The sequence below is a fragment of the Anser cygnoides genome, chromosome 8 (assembly GCF_040182565.1).
Source record: "Anser cygnoides isolate HZ-2024a breed goose chromosome 8, Taihu_goose_T2T_genome, whole genome shotgun sequence".
NCBI classification, from domain to species: domain Eukaryota; kingdom Metazoa; phylum Chordata; class Aves; order Anseriformes; family Anatidae; genus Anser; species Anser cygnoides.
Window position 1 is genome coordinate 16,776,831 of NC_089880.1, and position 23,926 is coordinate 16,800,756.

Sequence of the window (23,926 nt, forward strand, 5' to 3'; positions counted from 1 at the left end):
AGGCCACCCCCCCTGCCATGGGCAAGGACACCTTCCACTGGACCAGGTTTCTTAAAGCCCCATCCAACCTGGCCTTAAACACTTGACTTTAAAGACTTAAATCCACCAGATGTTAGTCTGTAGGTATCCCTTTTAGAAACGGGCAGCAGTCACTTCATTTTCTTTTTATGGACCACCAAGCCGCTTCCTAGTGATCATGACTCACTTATTGCATAGATATAGCCTGTTACATATAATTCAGTAAGCTGAACATGTTACACACCTATTAAAAAAAACAAAACCAAACCCTGGATCTCCCATGCTCACTGTGGATTTGCCTCCTTGGACAAACAGTGAGTGAGGCATTTCCTCACCAACTCTTTATTTCAGAATTGTTTATTACAGTGCAGATGACAATGATCTATAGTGCTTCTAAATGTAATTGTAGTGTAAGAACGGTGTTTGGTAAGTGCATAATGAATGGTGAAAATATAGACTTTGTTTACTCCTAGTTCAAAAGAAGCATTGCAAGACCTGGTAGATACAGGTGCTCAACTGAAGTAGGATGTTCAAAATCTCTGAAATTGCTGTGTTTTTATGCATCTGTTCCTTTCTTCTGTGTCTGCACAGGAGCTGCAGAAATACGAGCAGTTCATTTTTGCTGATTACACTAGCGTGATCCAAGTAGAGAATGTGTATGAAGAGATTTTATATCAGACACTGCTTGAAGAAACCCTGAAAGGTGAGGATACTCTAGAGGTGACAGTAATAGCATTTTGGCCATTGGCCAGTGGTGAGCTATTGCTCCTGGCTGTCTCTGAGCCAGGTCCCAGCTTTCCCAAAGACCAGGGATTACAGTGCTACTGTTTGGATTCAGGTCACTGAAGATGTGTGGCAAGCCCTGAAATTTAAATTCATGTAGTGACATTACTAAGCTTGGGAAAGTCAAAATTACAGCGTGGCATCAGCGTATTTCTGACAAAATGTAACCTTCATTTTATCTTGATTTCCTGGGCCCAGGAGTGAAATTATGCTCTTATTTGTAAAGGCCTGCTGACATCTAATGGCAGTGAAAATGAATTTCCCCAAATGAAATGTACTGCCAGGTGCAGTTTCCCATACATCATTGATGCCAGTGCAGTACACCAGGCAGATGTCTCTGCTTGTGTGCCAGAAAATGAAACCATGCCAGGTGGTATATAAAGATACATAAAATATTTGTATCTCTCCGGATCTGTCTGCCTATCTATATGCTAGATAAAGACAAGCTTCTGTGTTGCCCAACGGCCTTTTGTGGCACAACTGTTCCAAAATATCAGTATAGTAATTAATGTAATAAGCACACTTTCGTTCATGTATTCAGTGTAATCACTTCCGCATTTAAACATTACCTTTGTGCACTGCAGGCCCTCTGGTACTTTTGTATTACTGCAATTACAAGTTTAGGTCAGTATTGGAGTTCTATTAATGAAAACAGATTAACTCCCCAATAAAGATAAACTGAAAACAAGTTGAAAATGAAAATTACTATTGTTTGTAATGTCAATATATATGACATTAGAAACTCAGGGAAATAGTGTACCTTCTTCGGTGTACCTCTGTCAGTCTTTCCAAACCGTTTTCTGTTTTATTTAGTGATAAAAGAAGCTGCAATTCTGAAGAAGCACAACCTCTTTGAAGATAACTTGAACTTGCCCTGTGAAAGTGTGTCCAGTTTAACTGACCTGAAGACCCCTTCAGGATCAGCACAAACCACTCCCGCTAAGAAGCCTTCCACTGCCAGAGTAGAGATGTCAGATACTGACACTCAAAGTGAGGAGACACTCATTGTGACCGAAAAGATTTCTTGGGAGAAGGATCATGATGATAGCAAGCCATCAGACAAAGAGGCAGTCATTTCTGTTAATACGGCTGGTAATCAGGCAAGCAAAAATGAAGAAGTGATTACAGACATCAGTGAGAAACAGGAGTCCCTTGCAGCTACCCTTACAAAACAAAAAGTTCCAGAGGAAAATACTGCTTTGGAGAATGAAGACATGGTGAAAAGAGACTTTGTAGGGGACACTGAGACGGAGCTTACTACAAAAGAAGAAGTCGTGAAGGAAAAAGTAGCTTCGGGGACTGAAAATGCATTCAGAGATTTTGGAGTCAGCCCTGAAAAAGAACTTAAGGTACATGAAGAAGTAGTAGAGGAGAAGGTAACTTCTGAGAACAAAACAGCAACGGATGCAGCGTTTGATGGTGGCACTGAAAAAGAAAGCAAAGTACAGGAAGAAGTTGTTGAGATCAAGCTGACTTCCCCACATGATAATGTAGTAGAAGCAGAGATTTTAGGAAATGATGAAATGAAAATCAAGGTAGAAAAAGGGATTACAGAACAATTATTACAGAGTGAAAATGCAGTAGGAACAGGGCTTGAAGAAGAAAGTAAAAAAGAAAATAAAGGCCAAGGAGTGAGTATTGACATGAGGGTTACTTGTCAGGATGAAAACACAGGGAAAGGAGGTTTTGGGGAGAATTCTGAGAAAGAAAGCAAGTCAGAAGAAAAGAGTTGTAAATCCCCTGATGATGTGAATGAGATAAGGAATTTGCTGATGGTAGCAGTTGAATTACCAGCAGATACTCCACCTGAGAATATAAAAGAGATCTGTGAAGGTGAGATTTTAAAGTTGCAAGAGCATGAAGGGAACGAGATAAGCAAAATAGCTGCAGCAGAAATTGAAGTAAGACAGACGATGATGAATAAAGATGCAGCGGAAAGCATGGAGTTCAAGGAGGACCGACCATCTTCATCTAGTTTGGGGACAGGTGGTAAGAATTTAGTGAATGTGTCCAAGGCGGGCTGCAACATGGCTCAAGCAGAATGGCTGGTGGAAATCTCAGATACACCTCAAGTGGTAAAATCAGAAGTCGAGACGAAGCAAAGTGTTCGGTACACGGGTGCAGAAAGCTGTGACAGTGACAGATTGCAGCCAGAAGAACACACTGAAAACGCATCTGAAGACAAAAGATTAGATGGGGAGGGAGGAGGAGCAGGGGATAGTCATGCTGTCCCAGTGGAGGTAGGGACTGAGAGCTTTTTTCATAACCCTGCTGAAAATCCAGACACAGCACAAGTGCCTATTTTGAATACAGAAAAGCCAAGAACGGGACTGATAGATGTGCCGGTTTCTTTGGAGGTGGATCAGGGAGAGGTTAGTGCCACACAAGTCACAGGAGGTGCTGAGCCTGGCGAGGGCAAAGGGAAGCCAGAAGATGAATCATCCTCACATACGGAAATAACAAGCTCAGAAGTACAAGGTATTTTCACAGAAGAAAACAGGGAAGGTAGTTATGTACAGCAAAACCCTGAAGAGTAAGAAGTGTTTTTCAGCCCAGCCCTTTAGGATTTATTTGCTTCAGTAATCCCTGTTTAATCGTGAATACTTACTTGAATTGGAGCTAGAGGAAACGGGCTGTACTGTGGTATTACCAGCTTGCAGTTTTGTCACAGATCTCTTCCTGAGTGATAGGTGATAGGTTTCCTTTCATTTAAAGCCCTCACTGCTTAAAATCGGATCGCTGTCAGGAAACCTCATCTTTCACTTAAAATTTGCTGCCTATTATGGTTATAGAAAAGTTTGAAAATGTCACCACGGAATGCTTCAAAAGCAATTCACCCCTGTCTGTAGAGTTATTTTAACAACTTAAGACTTAACTTCTTAGGTGTTTTAACTGGGGAGTGGCTCACGATTTTAAAATGCATGGATTTGACAGTACTGTTATGATTCTTAGATGGTTGGTACATACGTTGCTATTCACAGATGCTTTTAGTATTTGCATGCAGTATATGGGAAATAAATAAAACCGTTAGTAGTTAAACAGAACACGATAGTTAATTTAGTAGGCTGCTCAAAAGCCACACTTTGTGCAAATTCTGCAAACTGATAACGTAATTATTATGAAGTTTTGACAGGTATTAAAGTCAAGCAACTTTTCTGATCTTTTTCTTATTGCTATATTTAAAAAGGGGGAAAAAATGGGAGCAGGTTTCTCAGTCCCACTCTGCACTTCTGGGTTATTTAGCCTTCCAGAGCACTTTACGGTTATTTTATTTTATAGACAGGAAAGATGAGAATGTTTACAATAACTATAACCATAAGGCAGCATCCTTATGTTTTACTTCCCACCATAAAACATATTCACTTACAGCTATCTAATACCGAATATTAAGAGTCCTGCCATTCACATTCTTACTGACTTGAGATACTCACTTTTGTAGGGCTTTCTAGGTGCGTAAATTACATCATAAATTGCAATAATTGTGAAATATTATGATGATTGCATATAATTTCTACTAGAAGAGTTAAGTGAAGCAAAAATCAGCTAAGGGCTATTCACTTGTGCTTAGATTTTGGACGGCAGAATCAAGTTTCAAAAGCAGTAATTAAAATGAGACTTATTGCTTTCATAGCCAGCATACTATCATCCACAGCAAATTGTGATCTATGCACAAAGTGGCTTATAAGCATTGTTTGCACACACAATATAAAGACTGTGCACAGAAAAGCTTGGAAATGAAAAACAGCATTTTAACAAATTGGGCTTTAGAGATAAAGACTGCACTTCAGAGGTCACTTTAGGGCACCTTAAAAAATTTGATCTGGGGTTTCTGACTCTTTCTGAATAAATGTAAGACTGTACAGGACAGCAAGATTAATAATAATCACAGTAAGTAAAGGACTGAGGGATCTGCATTGATAAAGACATGGGAAGAAATAACAAACTCCAGAGAGCATAATATTTGTTGGCATTTAACAACCTGTGTAAAGTCTGTTATTTAATGCTATCAAAATCTGCTATAATACTAACAGAGAATGGATACTAGAGGAATAGGCAAATATTACTGCCTAAGTATGGAACATGTTGAGTAACTCGACAGAGTGGAGTGTCACTGTTGTAAAATAAATGCAACTCCTATTTATTCCAGAAGCTGTAGTGCGGTGTACAAACATTAATGTCACATATGTTTTCCTTGCAAAAGTACTTTTGAATAGTTTCCTCCTTCATGCAAAATTGCTTAGTTATTTCACTGTCAGCTTTTTCTTTCCTTTTTTTTTTTCTTTTTGGTAACAAATCATTAGCTATTTCTAATTGGTACTAAACATTAAGTGACTTCAAATTTATAACGTGCTTTAGAGTTGGGCAGTGGCAGTCTCTTTTAGCAATGTCATGGAATAGGGGGCATGAAGTTTTTCTACGAAGATGCGTACAAAAGAGGATGGCAAGATGGTGACGGTTACTCTGCAAAAACGGCTGTGTTCTGCAAAAGCTGTTTATGACTAACATGGATTAGAGACATCTGTACATACACAGTACAAAAAATATACTTGGCATTAACACTCCCATCAAAGCCATTTTTGAGTTATTCCTATGGCAGGCTTAGATCAGGGTCATGTTTTCCTGTAGGTATTCGAGCACGGTGGTGTTGAATGCAGGCGCTCAGCGCGCTTGTTCTTCACAAGTAGGATGCGAAACGGCAGCAAAGACTTGTCCCCAGCATCTCCCTGTCGGCAGATTTGTACTGAAATTCAGCACTTCACGGGCATCTTTTGTCTTTGCGTATGTTTTCTGACACGCCGTGGTGCTTGCAGAGGGACGGACGGAGAGCGGCGTTCTTCACGCCTCTAACGAGGCCTTGGGATAACAACGGGGTGTGGGGATCGGGTCGCGGTGACAGGAACGCCGAGGCCCGCGACCCGCACGGTTTCACCGGGCCGCTGCGGGTACAAGAAGCCACCGGTCGGTGCTTCTGGCCCGTGTCTGCAAGGAGCTCCTGCCCGTGCCGGGCCCGGCTGCTGTGGGGAGCCCTGCCGGGCCCGGCACGGCGGCAGCGGGCACGCCGCTCTGCGCGACGCCGGTGACGGGAACAAATCCCGCCCCGCCCTTCCGCGGCCAGCGGGGCCGGTTCGGGGCCGGGTCACAGCGCGGGGCGCTGCCGGGTCAAACACGGGGGCTCTGGGCGGCTCCGCGGGCTGAGGGCTGCGCCGCGGGCCCGCCCCGCGCCTTTACGCCCGGCGTCCGCGGGCGCCGCCGGACTCGAACGCGAAGCGAGCGAAGGTGCGGCGGCAGCGGGCGCACCGCCGGCTCCGCGCGACGGCGCCGAACTACACCTCCCGGCGAGCGCGCGGCAGCCGCCCGCTGCGGAGCGGCGGCGGAGCGCGCGCGAGGCACGCCGGGAGCTGTAGTCCGGCCGCGCCGCGCCGCGCCCCCGCCTCCCCCCATCCTTTTGTCCACGTCGCCTCTCGCGCCTGCCGCGGTCACGTGGCCCCCGGCGCCCTCGCGCCGCCGCGGCCCGCTCCCATTGGCCCGCCGGGGCGGGGCCGAACCCGGAAGCGGCGGCGCGAGGCCGTTCCCTTGGCTACGCCGCGGGAGGGCCGGGCCGGGCCGGGCCCCGCCGCCGGGAGCCGCGGCCGCCGCGCCGCCAGGGGCGGGATGGGCCGGGGCCGGGCCTGGGCCTAGCGGCAGCGGGCGGGCGGCCGCGGCCATGAGCGGAGCTGCGGGCTGCCGGGGCGGCGGCGGCGGCGGCGGCGGCGAGCGGGGGCCTCGCTGGAGGAGGCCGTGGAGGCTGCTGGCGCTCGGCCTCCTCTCCGCCTCCTCCGTGCTGGCGGCCGCGCCGGGAGCCGGGGCCATGAGCAAGGAGGAGAAGCGGCGGCTGGGGTGAGCCGGGGCGGGGCGGGGAGGGGGCGGCGGGGACGGGGCCGCGGCCTCTGGCGGGTCCTGCCGGCGGCCCCTGGCCGGCTCCAGCCCTCCGCCGGGCGCTGGAGCCGCGGCCTCGGGGGTTGCGGCCGCCGCCCGGGTGCCGCGGGTCCAGGCGGGCGGAGGTGAGCGTCCCTCCGCGGGCCGGCCGGCGGGCGCCTCGCGGCCGCACCTGGGGAACGCGGCTGGGGGGGGGGTAATAAAAAGGAGACCTCGGCGCGTGTTTCTGCCCGCTTCCGTTGCTGAAGGCGAATCGCAGCGCTCCCTGTTCCCTAGCGTAGCCCAGGTTAGGAAGGACCCCCGAGGGGGGTCGCCGAGCCCAACTCCTGGCTCCACTTGGGGCCCCTTGCAAACAGACGCTGTGTCTGAGAGCCGTGCCCAAACGCTTCCCGAGCTCCCGCGGGCTCGGGGGCTGTGACCGCTGCTCTGGGCAGCCTGTGCCGGCGCCCAGCCTGCCCCAGTCTGTGCTGTAAAGCAACCTTAATAAAACTCTGTGCAAGAGGCCCAGAACGTGTCTCAATCAAAGCGCAGATAACGAAACCAAAGGAAATCACAACTGGAAGCTTGTCTTCACGTTTATATTTGTGTGAGTCCTTTAGTAAGGCACAGTAAGTTTAGATGGGTCATCTCGTCCTGTGAACCTTGACATTCTACAGTAGAATCATAGATTCTTTTGTATACGTGTAAGAAGCTGATTTGCTTTTAACATGGTTTTCAGTTGTATGATAAAGACTACAATGTAGGTGGCAATGTATTGCACTGCATGAAGTACTTGGTTTTTTTAGACAGACCTTTAATCAAGCTCAGCATGATCTTATTGCCAGGGCAGCTTCATCGTCATCGTGTTCACATCAGCTGGTCACCTGCAGAGAATAATGATGCAAAATGTGCGGGGAAAGCACTGTGGAGACTTCCAGTTATTAATCACTGGACATAAGCTGATATTTAACTTCAGTAACGCTTATAGTTAGTTGGGCTTTGCATCTTGGGTTGTCAGGGTACATACGTTGTGTGCTTTCCTCGTGTCACCACTTAATGGGTTTAAACTTCCCCCTTTGGTTTAAATTTTTTGTGTTCGTAAATTCAACTCCGTGCACCTGCTGCCCCCGGTGTGTGCAAGCGGTCTTGCCACCGTTTGTGTCTGGGGGCTCTCAGCTGGGTGGCTTACTGGAGGTAAGCCGTGCCTCTGTTCCAGGACAAGGTCGTGTCAGTCACAGAAGTCCTTTCTGAAAGTGTCCTGTAAAAGCAAGTTGCATGTAGAGAACTAAAGGCTGTGAGAAGCTTTGTGTGTGCTAAATCACAGGTCAGCATGGTGTGCCTGGTGCAGCTGGAGCTCGTGCTCGAGTGTGGCCGCAGGTGCGGGCACTGCGGGCTGGATGAAGCCTCCAAAGTACCAGGAAAAAGCATCCTGTCCTTTCTTTTGATGGCTTGGTACACCAGATGAGTGAAAACTACTGCTTAGTTTCAAGTCATTGAACTAAATCAGTTATTTGGAGTATAATTGTGCTGTTCCTGTCTCTTGGGTTTGGTTTTATCATCGGAGACTGTGAGTTATATAGCTGTTAGCTTAGAAATTAGCATGCTCTGTTGTAAGCATGGCTAGGTACTCAGGAAAACAGTTAGGTACAAATGGAAGCGGTGCGCTCTTGGGAAGACAGCACTGTTTTATGTGGCAGTGCTGCTCACCTTGACTGCTTCTCAAACACGTACAATAAATGTATCTGTGAGGATTTTCTTTACTGTGTGCTTGCCAAGACTCCTAATTCAAGGAAGATGTGTATCTCATCACTTATCTGAATCACAGATCGGAATTTAACGCTATGTCAGTTGGTTTTAGTGGGGGAGATTACAAGACGAACATAACTCTATGTGCTGGTTTTTGCTGAGCAAGGAACGTGTCCTGTCTCTGGCTTTAACGTATTAGTGACATCTACAGCTATCGAAGAGGAAGCACAGGAGGCTGAAAGAGTCCCCACATGCCAAATACTTAATTTTGTGTTAGGCAAAGGAAAAGCCAAATAGCAGCCAGATCAGGGAAAACTGTTTGCCTTGTTTCATTTACTTGAGTAGAGTACGCTAGTAGAGGAGCTGTTCCTGAGACTGAGATTACGGTAGCACATCTTGCTGTTCTAAGATAGCATGGTAAAGGGCGTTGTGATGCAGACCACCAATGCTGTTCTTTTTAATTTTTGTTTTTGTTTTTTAGAAACCAAGTGCTGGAAATGTTTGATCATGCGTACAGCAATTATATGGTAAGGAAAATACCTGTTTGTTGAATTGTTCTTGGAATTGTTATTGCTGACCTGGAAGAGAAAGCAGGGTACAGTACTTGATGTTCTAGAGAAATAACAGGAAGGTATTGGGGGAAAATAAAGCTAAAATAAATAAGAGCATCTGTGTACCCTTTAACAGGAATTGAACAAATCTTACTTTCAGGAGGAGCGGTGTCAGGAGAGTTACAGTGGATTTCAGAATGGTAGCTAGGAATTGCTAGCTGTAACTCTGTCAATCTCTGCCTGATGCTTCCTCAGACTGGTTTCTCTCCCATCAGGTTACGAGCAGTTTTCATCTTCATTAAACTCTTGGGTCTGTAATTCCAGACTCTTAAAAACAGTGAAAACAGGAAGCTTGAGAAAACCTGTTATCATCTGAATCTGGAGAATACAAAACGATCCTATTTATTTTGTGGGTAAAATTAAGTAAAGTATTTTTCTTGCAGGAAGACATGCTAGATACAGTTTGGTAGGTTTTGTTTTTTACAAACAAGTATGTTTTGTAGAACATAGCAGAACAAAAAGAGGATTAGGTGTCTTGTTTGTGCATTGTACCCTCTTCTGGGTATGTGGCCGTCATACGGCAGCGAGCCACGCTTACCGTGGTTTCTTCTAATATGGCTCGTAATTTTCCTGTTTAGGTGTCCTCACGTTCTGGGTATGTGAAGCCATTTTGCAATCTAATCAACTTTGAAGTAGGTTAGCTTAGGCTAGATGTGTTGCAGAATAAATAATTACTCAGTGGACTGACTCCTCAAGTGATAGTTACTTTCAAATATACTCTAAATAATTCTGAGGAGAAGCTGCAGATGTGAGTAATATAAAATATGTATTCTTGCATAGTTTTACGAAACAATCTTTTTGTATGTTCTTTGTGGCTGTTACAGAAACCTCTCTTTTAAGTTGCACCAGTTCCTGCAGGACAAACTCGACAGTTTTTTGACAGTATCTTGCCACGTGTCCCAACTTCTATATCATGATTTTGCCATTTAAAACAAAGGGGGTTGGGGGGGAAGCTTGTGAGTTACAAATTTATACACTGCATGAGTGGTACAGAATTAATGAACGCCAAGAGTATTTTCAAAATGGGTACAGTTTCCTTCTGAACTTCTGAGCTCCTGCTTTTGACACCTCAGCAGTTAAACATCTGGCATTTTGGTGTTGATTTGTAACTAGTTACTTGAGACCTGGTTCTGTTAAAACCACTTGGCTTGGTTTTCTCATGACATTCAGAAGTAAAAACTGTTAAGGATTTGGCAAAATCGGATAAAAAGTTGGCTGTATAAAGGATCTGTGCTCCTATTGTTCGTTGTGATCGACTAGAAACAGGTAGGTGTCTTGCTGCATCTGACACAAGAAAATTCTGGGTTCAGAAGAAGAATGACTTTGGCTATCCTGGAAACTTTGAAGCCAGAAGGATATTTATTTGCCACGTATGCTGGAACACTGAACAAACAGAGATGTGGCTTGTTTGTTCAATGCTGAAGAAAAGATTAGGGTATGAGGCTCGATTCTGACAGCAAGAAAATAAAGTGGTTTTGCAGCTGCTTTTGAAACAGCCAGGTGAAAAGTTCTGATTTTCTGTTTCTATTAATACTTATTTTAGAATTGAACAGCTAAAAGACTGAAAATTTATGCTTGCGTGCAAAGGGGAAACCCCCTTGCCCAGTTGGTTGGTTTTTTTCAGATATGAACAGGAGCTTTGAATAAAAAGCTGCTGTTATTTTCAGTCCTTCAACAATATTTATAATAATTGGGATGTTTTCTTCTTGACTGTCACAAAGAAAATGTGAAAATGTCAGTCACTTCAGGTGTGGAGCTATTTCTTGCTTTGCAGCACTAGTAGCAGTGCATCTTCTTGCTTTGTTCAAGTACCATGCTGTACTGAATTTACAGTCCAGATAGTGAGAAATCTGATCAGTGCTTCTATCAGAATGTGTAGGAATTCCAGAGTATCCCTCAAGCTACATTCATATAATATTTTTCTGAGGCATGTTTACGGTATGTAACATGTGCCATATTTTATATTAAATATGTCTTTCTGTTTCCTTTGAGGTTACCTGAAGGGGAGAAGTTAAAAGTTGGGAAACCACTTGTTGTATTAGCCTTTCCTGCTCTAGATAGAGACTACACAAGCTTTTATTTTTTCAAAACTGTTCTAGTTCATTATGATACTGTAAGATAAAAAGTCTGTTTTCTTCTTTTTCTGCCACCTTTCCTCTCCGTAATTTAAGCCAGTGATCTTAGTTTTGACATGGCTCTTGTCGTGTACTTCTTTAATCTGTTTATCTGAATACTTCGCACAGATATGTAGAAACGTCTGAGCTGTATTAAAATGATCCAGATTCTGGCTTTTGCAGTTGAACTTGAGGAGAACAAAGTCATGCAAAGACCGAAATACCCGGGTGGTAGATGGGGAAACAAACCATCAGTTTCAAAAGAAGTTGCTGTAAGAGCTGTTTATTTATAGAAGAATGTTCCTTCTTTGCCTATTTCGTGTTTGAATATAGATTATTTTTTGTACTGTATATTTGGAAAGACTTGCAATGTGTTTACTTGCAGTTTCAGCTGCAGTAATTGAACTTTTTTAACCTGCCACATGTTAATTAGCCATGCTGAAAGTAAAATAGCACAGCACGGTACCCCATCCAGCTTCCTGATGGAATCAAGAGGGAGAAGCTCTGTCCCGATTCGCTTGTGTTGGGCTTCTAATGGAGAAGCATTTCCATGCATGTTTTTGGATTTACATATATTTAAGTTTCATCTTTCTGAATGTCATTGTCCACTTTTGTGATTTTTCAGTAAACATCTATTGCACAATGATGAGTTGTACACATGTTTGTGTTTATTTCAGCTGATACCCCATTTTGGTGGCAGTTTAAACCTACAAAACTTGCACTGACTTGACTGAAAGTAGAAATGGGTTTTATTCAGTGGGCCTGACTTTGGCAACAGTGCCGCTGCTGTTATTTCTGCCTTAGAGACAAGAAATCAGGTTACAATACAGCTTGCTTGTGCTTTTCTAGAAGCACGAGGGAAACCATTGCTTTTCCCAAAAATCTAGCAATGCCTCGCTCTTAAACTTCGCTGAATTTGTAAATGGGTTAGTTTTGGTAAGCTTTTTTGTGAATGTTATCTCTTGTTCTGATTTGTGTAGTGATTTACCAAATTACTGTTTTACCTTCCAAGTGAGTTCTCATATCAGGTACTGATTGTGACCCTGAATCACTGGTGTTCACTTGGCAAAGTTTCCAAAGTGATTTAAGGTCTAATTCTCCTGATTTTTCCATGAAATATCAGTCACTCAATAACATCTGCATTATTACTCGTTCTCCAGCTCATCTTTGAGGTGACTTCCACCTAAGAAACATTATAGGGAGTGTCATATGAACCTTGTTTTAGAAAGTAGAACTACTTTTCAAGGTAATTGGTGGGGCTATGGCTTTTGGGGTGGTTTTTTTTTTTTTTTGATGTGCCATTATTTGTTCCAGGCTTCTATGGGAGGTTGTAGAGAGGTCCTATTGCACTGTTCGGTTTAATCATTTTTGGCTAGTCATGCAGGTTTTACGGAAGCACAGCCGCATTGGGCTTCCTTTTAACAAGCTCTGAAAATTTCCAGGAATGGCTGTAACAGTTATAACTTAATTCGGTTGTTTTGTTTCCCTACAGGAGCATGCATATCCAGCTGATGAACTCATGCCTTTAACTTGTCGTGGACGAGTACGGGGTCAGGAACCAAGTCGAGGGGACGTGGATGATGCCTTGGGAAAGTCAGTATTTGAAACACTTACTGTCACATGTAAACAGCTAGGAATCTATGTACAATTTGCAGCTTGTAAAACTTGTCTCTTCAGTCGACACATCCAGAAGCTTAGTATTATTGAAAACAATTCTGTGGGTGCACATAAATCAGTAATTTGTCTCAAAAGTTCTGCTTTGAAGGGGAGGAAAAAAAATATTAGAAAACTGTAATTGTTTACCTTTCTTCCCAGTTAGGCAGAAATAATTACATTTTTTTATTTTCTCCTATGATGTTAACTGATGTGAAACGTTATCTTAGTCAGGAAGAGAGCATTGACAGGTGAATAAGATACAAAGATAACTTTTAAAATTCATTCTGCAAGTATTTTCTGTAGCAGAGCCTTCTAAAGTGAGCTCCCATCTATGGTGTTAGTGAACTTGACCCCTAAATAGGGTTTATAAGGTTTAGTTATCAGCTGCACAGAGCAGTAGAATGTTATCCACTCTGCTGGCCTTATAAGTGATATATAAAATGCTTTTTTTACATAGAAAGCTCTCTGAAAACTTAATTAGTCAAATGATCATCACATGCATGGTAGCCTGAGGCCCTGGCCTGAGTATAAACCGTTATTTCAGACCTAGAAATTCTTCACAATTTTTCTCTTAGGATAACTTGTAATATAAATTACTAATCCTTTGTCAAACAACATGTAGATTTAAGGTACAGTTTTTCTCCAATTTAAATTGGGCAAAGCCAAAATTGAATGACTCTGAATGTATTTTTTCTACAAATGTCTGTATGTGTGCACTTTATGTTCCTAGAGCAAATAATTAAAAAAAAATAGCAGACACTGATTTTATTGATGTCACTGCTTAGTGTCCCTGAGCAGAATAGCATTAATCAAAGGTGAAGTGCTTGTCTTAAGTACCTCATCTAATACATTATATGATATTGAGCATGTTATTTTTGGTAATGTAGAAAACTTCATTAATCTAGAGATTCCTGTATAATCTCGCCATCTGTTTAAAATTGCACAGATTGACCTTGGAGGTATTGAGAGAGATGACTGATAAGAAAGAAATGTCAAGAAATTGTATTTTTAATCTGGTCATCCATTTTTTAATGACCTTTATTTATATAGTAACATACTATTGTTTGAGTGAAAATACCTTTCAGCCTCATCGGTGCATTGAATAGCTTGGGTACTTATTTTTCTGTATGCATGTTTTTTATGGTCCTAATAATCAGCAGTGTTTGTATTTCAGATTTGATATATAACACTTTTTCTTGCCAGCTGGCTCATCAGTCATGTTCTACACCATTCTTTGCAATCAGAATGTAGTTTAAAAAAATAAATTACAGGATGAGACAGCTAGGTCAGTTGTACTTTGCTGTAGGGCTGGGGAGTGTACTTGTACAGCAGCCTTCTCTACAGCTGTGTAATACACAACTTTCCCCCCCTTTTTTTTTTGTGGAAAAGGTTCCGTATTTGTTACTCAGCTCTGCATAGCCACTAGTTAGTCTCTTTCTCTTGTAGAATGACACCCGTGAAATGTCATTATATCTTTATGAATTAAACTGAAAAAGTGACAGTATACGACCACTTAACTGCAATGCTAATTATCCTCATGCACAGTCATGTGTTGCCTACAGCGCTCAAAATTTGAGGCACTGTGCTTAAATTCTTTACATGTGTTCTTCAATAGGCAGTTGTGATTGTTTCCCAAGTTTTCAATTTTAGTGCTGCTTACTCTGCGTATTCTTTTCCACGCATGTTACGAATTAGTTAACATAAGAGCGATTTTATTGGGTTAGGCCAAGTGCTCATCCATCTTAGTATGCACTAGAACAGTCATAGAGAAGAATACGTGATTGGGACAAACCTTACTGCAATACTGCTGTTCAAACTGTATGCATCCAACTGTAGCTGGGCACCAGGTGTTGTCTATTAATGACATGTGTAGGTATTTATCCCACAGATTTTGTCTAATCACTTTTTGGATCTGTGGAAGTATTTGGCTTTCCTGAAGCTACCTTTGGCAACAAGTTCAGTGACTTGATGCTTGCTTTTTCTCACTTTCATACCATGTGCAATTTTGAAATCTTTGTATAATGACGCTTCTGCAGGCTGAAAAGTGGGAATCTGTGTCCTTGTTTGTGGTACAGAAGTTGCTATGTACTTTCAGCCCTGGCTGCTCCATTTTGTACCTTTTCCTGTTCCGTTACATCCCATGCAGAAGTTTCATAACAAAATAACAGCACTTTCTTTATTCTTTCATCAGTAAGTTGTAACACTGAATTTGATTGCAATAAATTGCAGCTTTTCCTGAAATAGAAATTTGGAACAATTTCTGATAGGAGAAATTCAGCTTGGACTGGCTTTTTGATTTTCGTAAATAAACAAACTCTGTTATTGCATTTAATAAGTCAACATTCTTCATTTAAAAAGGGGGGATGGGGACTTGAAAGAGACTTGAATGTTCTGTTGGGTCTCTTCTCAGTAGATTTGATTGGAGACTAGAAATAAAAACTTAATTTGCTTACAATACCTTTGAAAGTTTTGCAGTAAATAAAGGAATCTTTATAATCATAGTTTTGTTTCAGTCATTCTGGTCACTGAAAAGGGAAGAAACTTAGTATCAGCAGGATATTAATTTTGATGTTAAACATGCACAGTTTTTTAGTAGCTGGTGACAATTCAGTTTCTTCCATGGTCTTAGTTACTATTAAATATGATTATATGATTTAATTTTGAAACATACAGGTCTATAATGAATCTGTTTTAAATTTTATTTTATAGGTTTTCACTGACCTTAATTGATACCTTGGACACTCTTGTGGTAGGTTTAATTTATTGGTAAACTTTTATAAAACAAAAAATGATCTTCAGCTGTTCAGACTTACATTTTTTAAGCAAAAAAGGAATCTAAAAAATGTATATCATTCATCACCTTTTTAATCTTTAGCCATCTGTTGGAAGTGGCTATTGCTTCTAAGAACTTCCAAGTGCTGTGACGATGGTGTTCAGAATTCATTGCAAGAAGAATGTTGGAACACTTCTGTATTTCACTGATGCTTTGTCTTTTCTTGTGCTCTAATTTAACAAAAATGTATGTGAGATTTTTTCAGTTATAATCTATGGCAACATGCTGACATATAAGTGAACACCTCTTAGTATCTACTCAATTATTTATTTTTAAATTGCGTGTGCTTGTTTCATGGATGAATTTGCAGATATTTGAATGTATATTTAAGAAATTCAGCCCTTAACGTATTTGCCAGGAAAAGTTGCCAGAATCTCTTAAGAGATGCCGGTTGTTAATAAACTACTTTCCATTAGTTTTCAATCCCTTTTTGGAATATATTGTCATGATAAAATAAATTTTGGAAATTAGAAATTCAGCCATTCATATCTCCTGGTAAACAGCACTAAAGCTTTGAAAATCTTAACTGCACTTCTTTGTTGTGTGAATCATATAATGTTCTTCCTCTGACAGCTGTTCTCTTTTTACGATGTGCTGTGAGATGACCCTTGACTGGTTTTGAATCACAAATGTTAAAAATGTGGAATCTGTTACTCCCAGTCTCTACATGAACACCCAGATGGATTGTTAGGGTTTATTTATTATTTTCTTAGGGCAGGATTAATACATGTGGGATTTAAAGGTACTTACGGTAACAAATTGGAAAAGGTACATAAGTTCTGGAAGATTGATTAAAAGAAAGTCAGTGTGAAAGAAAATCTGTACGAAATGCTGGGACTGTTCTTCAGGCAAAAGAAGAAAACTGCTGGGAGGAGGAAGGCTGCTGGGGCTATTCACTGAGCTCAGGACATGGCTCCTTACACCATGGGTAGGAGACTTCTGTGAAATCGGAGGCACCGCAGCAGTCCGGCCACCGCTTACCCTGCTAGTGCAGATCCAGCCCGCTGAGCCTGTTGCACTGAAGTTGTGGGGTGGGAGTAGGGGAAGGAACAAACAAATCCCTTGCTATTTGTTGAGGTGTACTGTTGGTGACTTTTTCTTTACGTAGACCTTTGATTCTCTTCCACGCATCTCACGAGAAAAATATTACTAATGTCTGTTCACAGTGTATCAGAGTATGTCCCTGCAGGACCAGAATATCAGTCTAAGACATTGGAAATTTTTTTTTAAACTGTTGCTCTTGTTCTTCCACACCTGAGTGTGACTGTATTAGCTGTGGTGGAACCTAAATGTTTGGTTACGTTTGTATTCCAGGTGTTAAATAAAACCAAAGAGTTTGAAGAGGCTGTAAAAAAAGTAATAAAGGATGTTAACTTAGATAACGACATAGTTGTATCTGTCTTTGAAACCAACATAAGAGTCCTTGGGTGAGTAACTTTCATGTCTTCAAAATTCTTTAAAACCCCATTTTAGCTAAATGTCCTGAAGGCATACCTTTATGTGCTATTTCACCTCATTTAAAACAGTTGGTCCTTTGTCAGTTAGCATAATTCAACACTTGCCCTAAAAAAGGTTTTAAAATGCTAGGCAGGAATTGATGCAGTGGTGCTGAATCAAGTCGACCCCATCTGACTTCTGCAGATGCAGCTTCTGTAATTAAAAAAAGCCTGTGTGTGCTGAGGTAGCAGTGTTTTTTAATGGAAATAGTCTTAAAGGTTGCACTGCTCAATACTTGATTTAAGAGAGAGAATATTTCAACACTTAAGAGTAGTAAATTATTTCAGGTTGGAAGGGACCTCTGGAGGTCTCCAGTCCAACTTCCTGCTCATAGCAGCGTCAGAGCAGGTTAATTTTAAGCTATTATATGCAGTTTTAGAAGTGCTATTTGTTTCTCTTACCAAATTTTGATGGTCAGAAAAAGCTGTTTTTCTTTATGAATCCATGATTTGTCTGTAACGTGGGGCTGAGTCCTAAGCAATAAGAATTGCTTCCAAATTACCAACACCTCATCTTGATTTTGGTTGGAGTTGCATCTGCTAAGCATTTCTGAAAACTACAGCGATGTGAACATAGCACAGTTATTTACATATGGTCATTTACATGATAGAAATTTTTGCATTGCTGGTGAGATAGATATATCTGTTGAGATATCTGTCGAGCTGTGGATATTTTCTCTTGTGTTTAGAGGTCTCCTAGGTGGGCATTCGGTGGCAATTATGCTGAAAGAAAAAGGTGAACATATGCAGTGGTACAATGGTGAACTTCTGCACATGGCGAAGGAACTAGGCTACAAGCTTCTACCTGCTTTTAACACCACTAGTGGTCTCCCTTATCCAAGAGTAAGTTCTGTGGTTTCTGCAATTGAGAAGTATTTCCATGAAGAAAATTTTTGTTGTTGCGTTTTAATCTCAGTTTCTGACTTCACGTGTATATTTAAGCGTACTGAAAATCAGAAACTTGTAAATTGCTTGTTTCCAATACATGCTACCTACTATTTTTAAAATACAGCTTTTAATGCTCTGAATCCCTGCATTTCCAGCTCTGCCAATTCTTATACACATTGTCATGGGTAAATAATAACAGCAGAAATCTTGGCTAATCACTGTCTGCTGATCTCTTGCTCCTACAGGCACTATCAAGTATCTGAGAGTAATTTTTGTTTTGGTACATATCTCTCAGTCAGTGAAAGATCAACTTGCAAGCACATGCAGCGTAGCACAGAACTGATTAATCTTCATGGGCTACATCCGAATTTTTTTTTAAAGAGGGCAAATGTAACTGGAAAGCTGTAATCTAAAAATATTCATTTAAAATAAAGTCTGTCGTCGTATTCAAACAAAGTGTGGTACATATTCTCTGAATGACAGGAAAATATTCTGTGTGTATCATTCATTCAGTATGTAGCTTTGACACCACATACTCCTGCTACATACTGTGGCATGTAGCTTTGATTGGAAACTTTCCTGTGAGTTAAAGACTCAGGCTCTACTGAAAATGTCTAATTCAAAATGTTCAGTGTTTCTCCATCTTCTGGTGAGATGGCCCTCTCTAGAGTGCAGAAAGCTATGTTGTGCCTGGTACAAAAGCAGGTCCATCTGCCTGGTATATTCCCTGGAGCCAGGAATATTGAGATGTCTACAAAGCTTAATTTCCACGAGCACTTCCGACGTTGTTGAGTTTCTGGTTTGAAGGTTAATAAGATGCTAGAATTTTATTTTCGGGGTGGTATTCTTTTTATTCAAATGTCTAGTGAACCAAGCAACAGGTTTTGGGGCCAGTCCTAGTTTTGCCTTAGGTAATTCTGGAAATTTTATATGCGTGTTTGAGGTGACAGTATATGGTGAAGCAGAGCAAAACCGAATTGGTCGAGGAGGGGAGGGAGTGATCTTTCTGTCTTGGAAAAAGCACAGATGATCTAGTTGCTGTACAGATGGGAGTATGAATTTTCTCTACATGGGAGTATAAATTCTTACAGCTAGTAAAAATAAAGGTAATAACCTCTACTTTTCTCTAGGTTAACTTAAAATTTGGTGTAAGACATCCAGAAGCACGAACAGGAACAGAAACTGACACCTGTACGGCTTGTGCTGGTACCTTGATCCTTGAGTTTGCTGCATTAAGCCGATTCACGGGAACATCTATATTTGAGGTTTGTTTTGTATCGTCTTTTTTCATATTAGGTATTCATTAGTTTTCTGTAATTTTGAAAAAATAATTTTGAATGGATGCATATTCTGACTGTTTTGCACAAGAAGTTTGCATGTGTTCAGATTTGTTTGTGCGGTTTTTCTAAAAGCGTTGCCTTTTTTTTTTTTGAACATACAGGAACCGATTTTGTTTGAAAGCAATTTCAGTAATACAGAAGTAAACAAATATGTTGAAGACTCTAGCTAAAGCATATCATTTGCATAGTTTTTGGGTAGAGGGGTCAGGACTAGAAAAAGGAAAAGGAGTCCTTTTCCTTGAGGTCCAAGAGATATTTGTACCTCAATATGCAACTTAAGGAAGAAAAATAAATCATGCTTGTAATTATTTTGCCATGTATCTCTGCTAGTAATAAATATTCTACTGACACTCTTAAAACTATCTCCCAGTGCCTGTATAGTGTGCTCACTGATTTTAATTTTTTTCCATTTTTTTGAGACTTACTGTCTACTGCTTAGCATCTCTTGCTCAGTTTAGTTTGTAGTCTCTTTAGAAATTCAGTGAGTTGAAGAATACTAAGCAATAACAATATATGGCAGTTGCTATTAGATAATACCAAAGCTTTTAATATGGTAAGAAAATTCTACTTTGGATTTTTAGGGTAAACCTGGTCTTCATGACATTTTTTCCATTTTCTTTGTCACAAAGCAGGAAAGATTAAAATAGTAAAACTATTATAACTCCCTTTTATAAAGAAAGAAAATCATAAAACTATCAGTACCATGGCATTCTGCTGTACATTGAAGAGTATATTTACAAAAGTGCCTCAATTAGTGTAGCCCCACTGAAGTTGTACCACACCTATCCAGGGGTATAAGGACAACAGAAAGATGAATGAAAATGTTTGTGTGTGTGTATGTGTGTGTGTGTATATATATATATAGTGTACATATGTATATGTGTGTGTGTATATATATATATATTTTAAGATACTAAATAAAGCAAGCTCTTTCAGGTTAGAATTTTTTTGTGATCTTTCAGTATGGCATTTGATTTCATGAAAGCAAAGCTGAGCTTCTGTTTAGTGTTTTGGTTGTACTCCCCCCCCCAAAATCCAGTGTATGGGGTTGGTGATCTAGAGCCATTTTTGTAGGGTGTGTTGTTATCTTCAAACTTCGCATGTATGTAAAGAATGCGTATAATTTGTGTACTAATGCGTATAATTTGTGTCTGAAAAGACATAACAATTTTGATTAGAAGGCCATTATGTTTCTTGAAATATTTTTGAATGAGGTTACACTGTCCTGTCTGTAGGCACCATTTCACAGTAGTAAATGTGTAGAAGATTGTTTGTGACTTGCCTAAGAACATACTGGCAAATAGTTGCATACACAAGCACCGCTCTTTCTAATCAGCAGTAGAATAATTATGTATGTGAACTGTGGACTAAACATTCTTCTACTTAAGTGTGTGTAATCTAATACAGAGTTTTACAATTTTGTTAGACATGAAACTACTTCATAACATCTTAATTTTAACAGACAAAAGAATAAACAGTCTTTATAGTTTCCTTCAATGAGTTACAATTTCCTTTAATGAGGTTTTTTTGTTTTTACAGGAGTATGCACGGAAAGCACTTGACTTCATTTGGGAAAAGAGGCAGCGCAGCAGTAATTTAGTGGGCGTTACTATTAATATTCACACTGGAGACTGGGTTCGCAAAGGTGTGTGATATTCTTACTCAAGAATCAGTGATTACAGGTGGTTTGGGGCAAGGAAAAAATCTTAATGTTTCTTTCCCCTTCTGCCTTTATGTAGACTATTTTTAAAACGTTAATAGGATAGGCAAGTGGTATTACGTACTTGAGAGCTGGAGAAACAAATGAAGCCTGGCTTTCCTCTAAAAGAGTATTTTTGTTGAGAAACTATTTTTTTTCAGTGTAAAGAAAGCATTTGCTGATTCACTTTAATACCGAGAGTGGAATGCCTTGGGATAAATTCCGAGAGATTCTACTATAAATACAAAGTGAAAATATAAATAAGACTGTGTTTGTATATGGCTGTCAGTAGGAATATTTTCATACGAGAAAAGTGCAGCTGGCTTAAATGCATGTTTGTTCATATTATTATGTGCATTGATATTGCAAAACCTTTAGTATAGATGAACAGTATTGTGTATCTGCATCCATCTGTGCTTTAATTCTAGTTAGAGCCCATTTTTCCTTTTACTGAAAGAGCCTTTAAAATCAAAATGAAGTCATGTGAAAACACCTATGTGGTTACTTAAACAAAAATCACCATTTCATTTTCTGTTGTTTCTAGATAGTGGAGTTGGAGCAGGAATAGATTCATATTATGAATATTTATTAAAAGCCTATGTCTTGCTGGGAGATGACAGTTTCCTGGAAAGATTTAACACAGTAAGTTAACACCTTGCTCGGATTTGTTCCTCCTGTAAGACTAATGTAGGACTAATTGTATTGTCAGTCAGCTGTTAGCCTGTGAAGCCTAGGAAGAGATCTTTAGCAGAATCTGAGATTTTGGATGTCTGCAATGCAACTTCTTTTTGATGTGAGTTTTTGCTAAACTTGGGTGAACTATCACCTCAGCAGCTATTTTAACACCATCCAGTGAAGGCTGGAATCTTCTCCTGGACCTTTTACCGTGTTTCTAGTAGAGGAGAGCTGTATTTCAAGATCACCTTGAGAGTGTAGTGCTGCAAAGATTTCTGAAAAACAACAAAAGAGTTTCTTGTTAAGAACTGTCCTGAAGCAATGGAGATCTGAAAATCAAGATCAATCTTGCATTGCATTTGCAGATCCCAAGGCCTAGTATACATTTATGTATGCTTATAAACTGAAGATTAGATTACATTATTTTGTAAGATTACTAAGTAATTTTGTCAGCATTGTTATTCTTTCATAAAAGATTAGTCTTTCTTTTGAAAATAGCAATGTCCAATAAAACATTTTATATCATAAAATGATTTATACAGCATGACTTTTATATCATACACAGTACTTAAATTGGATAAAATCAGTAGCTAAAGGTCTGTTGCAAAGCTTGAGGTGTAATGCTTATTTTATACTCACCTTTTAAAGCTGCCATTATTATATTTATCTTCAATTATATCTGTTAACTGTGCTTTCTATTATTTTGGCTCATGCTCATGATTTACCCTCTGTGCTTCTGTAAACAAGTAAGACAGCTATCTTGAAAAGAATAGGATTGGAAATCAGAAAGCTGTCAAGTGAGCTAGGGGTTTTTTAAGTTGTTTTCAGCAATTAAGTCCAGTTGCTTTGGTTTTGTTTTTTTAAGCCTGCTTTTCCCCTTCTCCTCCTGAGTTGTACTTGCCTTAGAATTCTCTTTTATTCAGAGAAAGCAATTTCAGCTTTGTTTAGCATGCACTTAAGGTGCAGTTGTTTAGACTGAATCTTTAACTCTGATAGTTCCTTGTTGAGTATACTCATGGCTTTTGAGTATACCTTTTTATGTGTGTTACTTGGAAAATGTGACTTGTATAGCATGTACAGTACTGTGGAGCATTGTGGTAGCTGATACCCTTTTGGTTTGCCAAGCTAGAAACTACTCTGTATTGCCAAATGCAATAACGATTGAGTGTGTAGTACTGGTCCTTCCATTGAAATAGAATGCCATAGGCTCATGATCTAAATCTGTCTTGTAAAACACATTGATAACAGAAAAGTAACAAATTTATTTTATTTGTCAGCACTACGATGCCATAATGAGATACATTAGCCAACCACCTCTCCTTCTTGATGTTCATATTCATAAACCAATGCTAAATGCTAGGACCTGGATGGACTCTTTGTTAGCTTTCTTTCCAGGATTGCAGGTAAGGTTTAAAACCCATGTGCAGATTAATTTTTATAAGTAATAGGCCGTTAAATAGACTGGATATGTAATCGACAAGTCAAGCTTAGTAACTTGGTTTTCAAAAAAAATCATTTGGAATTTCTGTACTCACTCCTTTTATTTATATGCTATGATGCAGGTTGACTTGCATCCAGAAAAGTATGTTCATATGATTCACTTCCTTCACTCCTAGTCATGAAAACACTTGAATTAAGCTGCCTTTTCAATAATCTATAGACAAGTTTTCTAGCTTGTGTGCAAGTTACACCTTTAAGATGAACTAAATCATGTTTCCACCAAGCTTATCTGTAAATGGTAGTGATTGTTTCTCTACACAGGCAGTAGTCTTAATGACCTCACTGATTTTGCTTAAAAAGCTCTTATGAAATATCTGTGACGTACTCTGAAATAAGGTAATACAATGTGTATCTGCTGGGAATGTAGAAATTTGTGTGTGGCTTTACACAGCAAGTGTGCCTAACTTTGAGTATTATTTGCATGCATGGTAAGTTTGTGTTAATTTTATTATTGAATTTTAGGTGTTGAAGGGTGATATTCGACCTGCTATTGAAACTCATGAGATGCTGTATCAGGTTATAAAAAAGCATAACTTCCTTCCTGAGGTAAGGTAGTTTTTTTTTTTTTAATCATGTAAATTGATTCTTACCTTACATTGAGCAGTATCAGACATACATTTGAAAAAATAGTAGGTTATGTGTCGCTAAAACCAAAGGCACGCTTCCACAGCA

General features: G+C 40.4%; 2 protein-coding genes across 3 annotated transcripts in view; both read left to right on the top strand.

The window, feature by feature from the left end:
- NIBAN1 (niban apoptosis regulator 1) overlaps positions 1-4,950 on the top strand; it is a 67,124-nt gene extending 62,174 nt beyond the window's left edge. The window contains exons 13-14 of the mRNA XM_048059237.2: positions 610-721; positions 1,615-4,950. Of these exons, the coding sequence (XP_047915194.2) occupies positions 610-721; positions 1,615-3,338 (1,836 nt within the window). The 3' untranslated portion in view covers positions 3,339-4,950. The remainder of the gene's footprint in view (positions 1-609; positions 722-1,614) is intronic.
- A 1,423-nt stretch (positions 4,951-6,373) lies between these two features.
- Positions 6,374-23,926, top strand: part of EDEM3 (ER degradation enhancing alpha-mannosidase like protein 3) — a 33,460-nt gene continuing 15,907 nt past the window's right edge. The window contains exons 1-11 of one of the 2 annotated variants that reach the window (XM_067001467.1): positions 6,374-6,678; positions 8,924-8,969; positions 12,660-12,760; positions 15,533-15,572; positions 16,971-17,083; positions 17,842-17,995; positions 19,171-19,305; positions 20,920-21,025; positions 21,624-21,721; positions 23,032-23,157; positions 23,717-23,800. In XM_067001467.1, coding sequence (XP_066857568.1) covers positions 6,506-6,678; positions 8,924-8,969; positions 12,660-12,760; positions 15,533-15,572; positions 16,971-17,083; positions 17,842-17,995; positions 19,171-19,305; positions 20,920-21,025; positions 21,624-21,721; positions 23,032-23,157; positions 23,717-23,800 — 1,176 coding nt within the window. In that variant the 5' untranslated portion in view covers positions 6,374-6,505. The remainder of the gene's footprint in view (positions 6,679-8,923; positions 8,970-12,659; positions 12,761-15,532; positions 15,573-16,970; positions 17,084-17,841; positions 17,996-19,170; positions 19,306-20,919; positions 21,026-21,623; positions 21,722-23,031; positions 23,158-23,716; positions 23,801-23,926) is intronic. The other variant, XM_067001468.1, reaches the window with a different exon arrangement.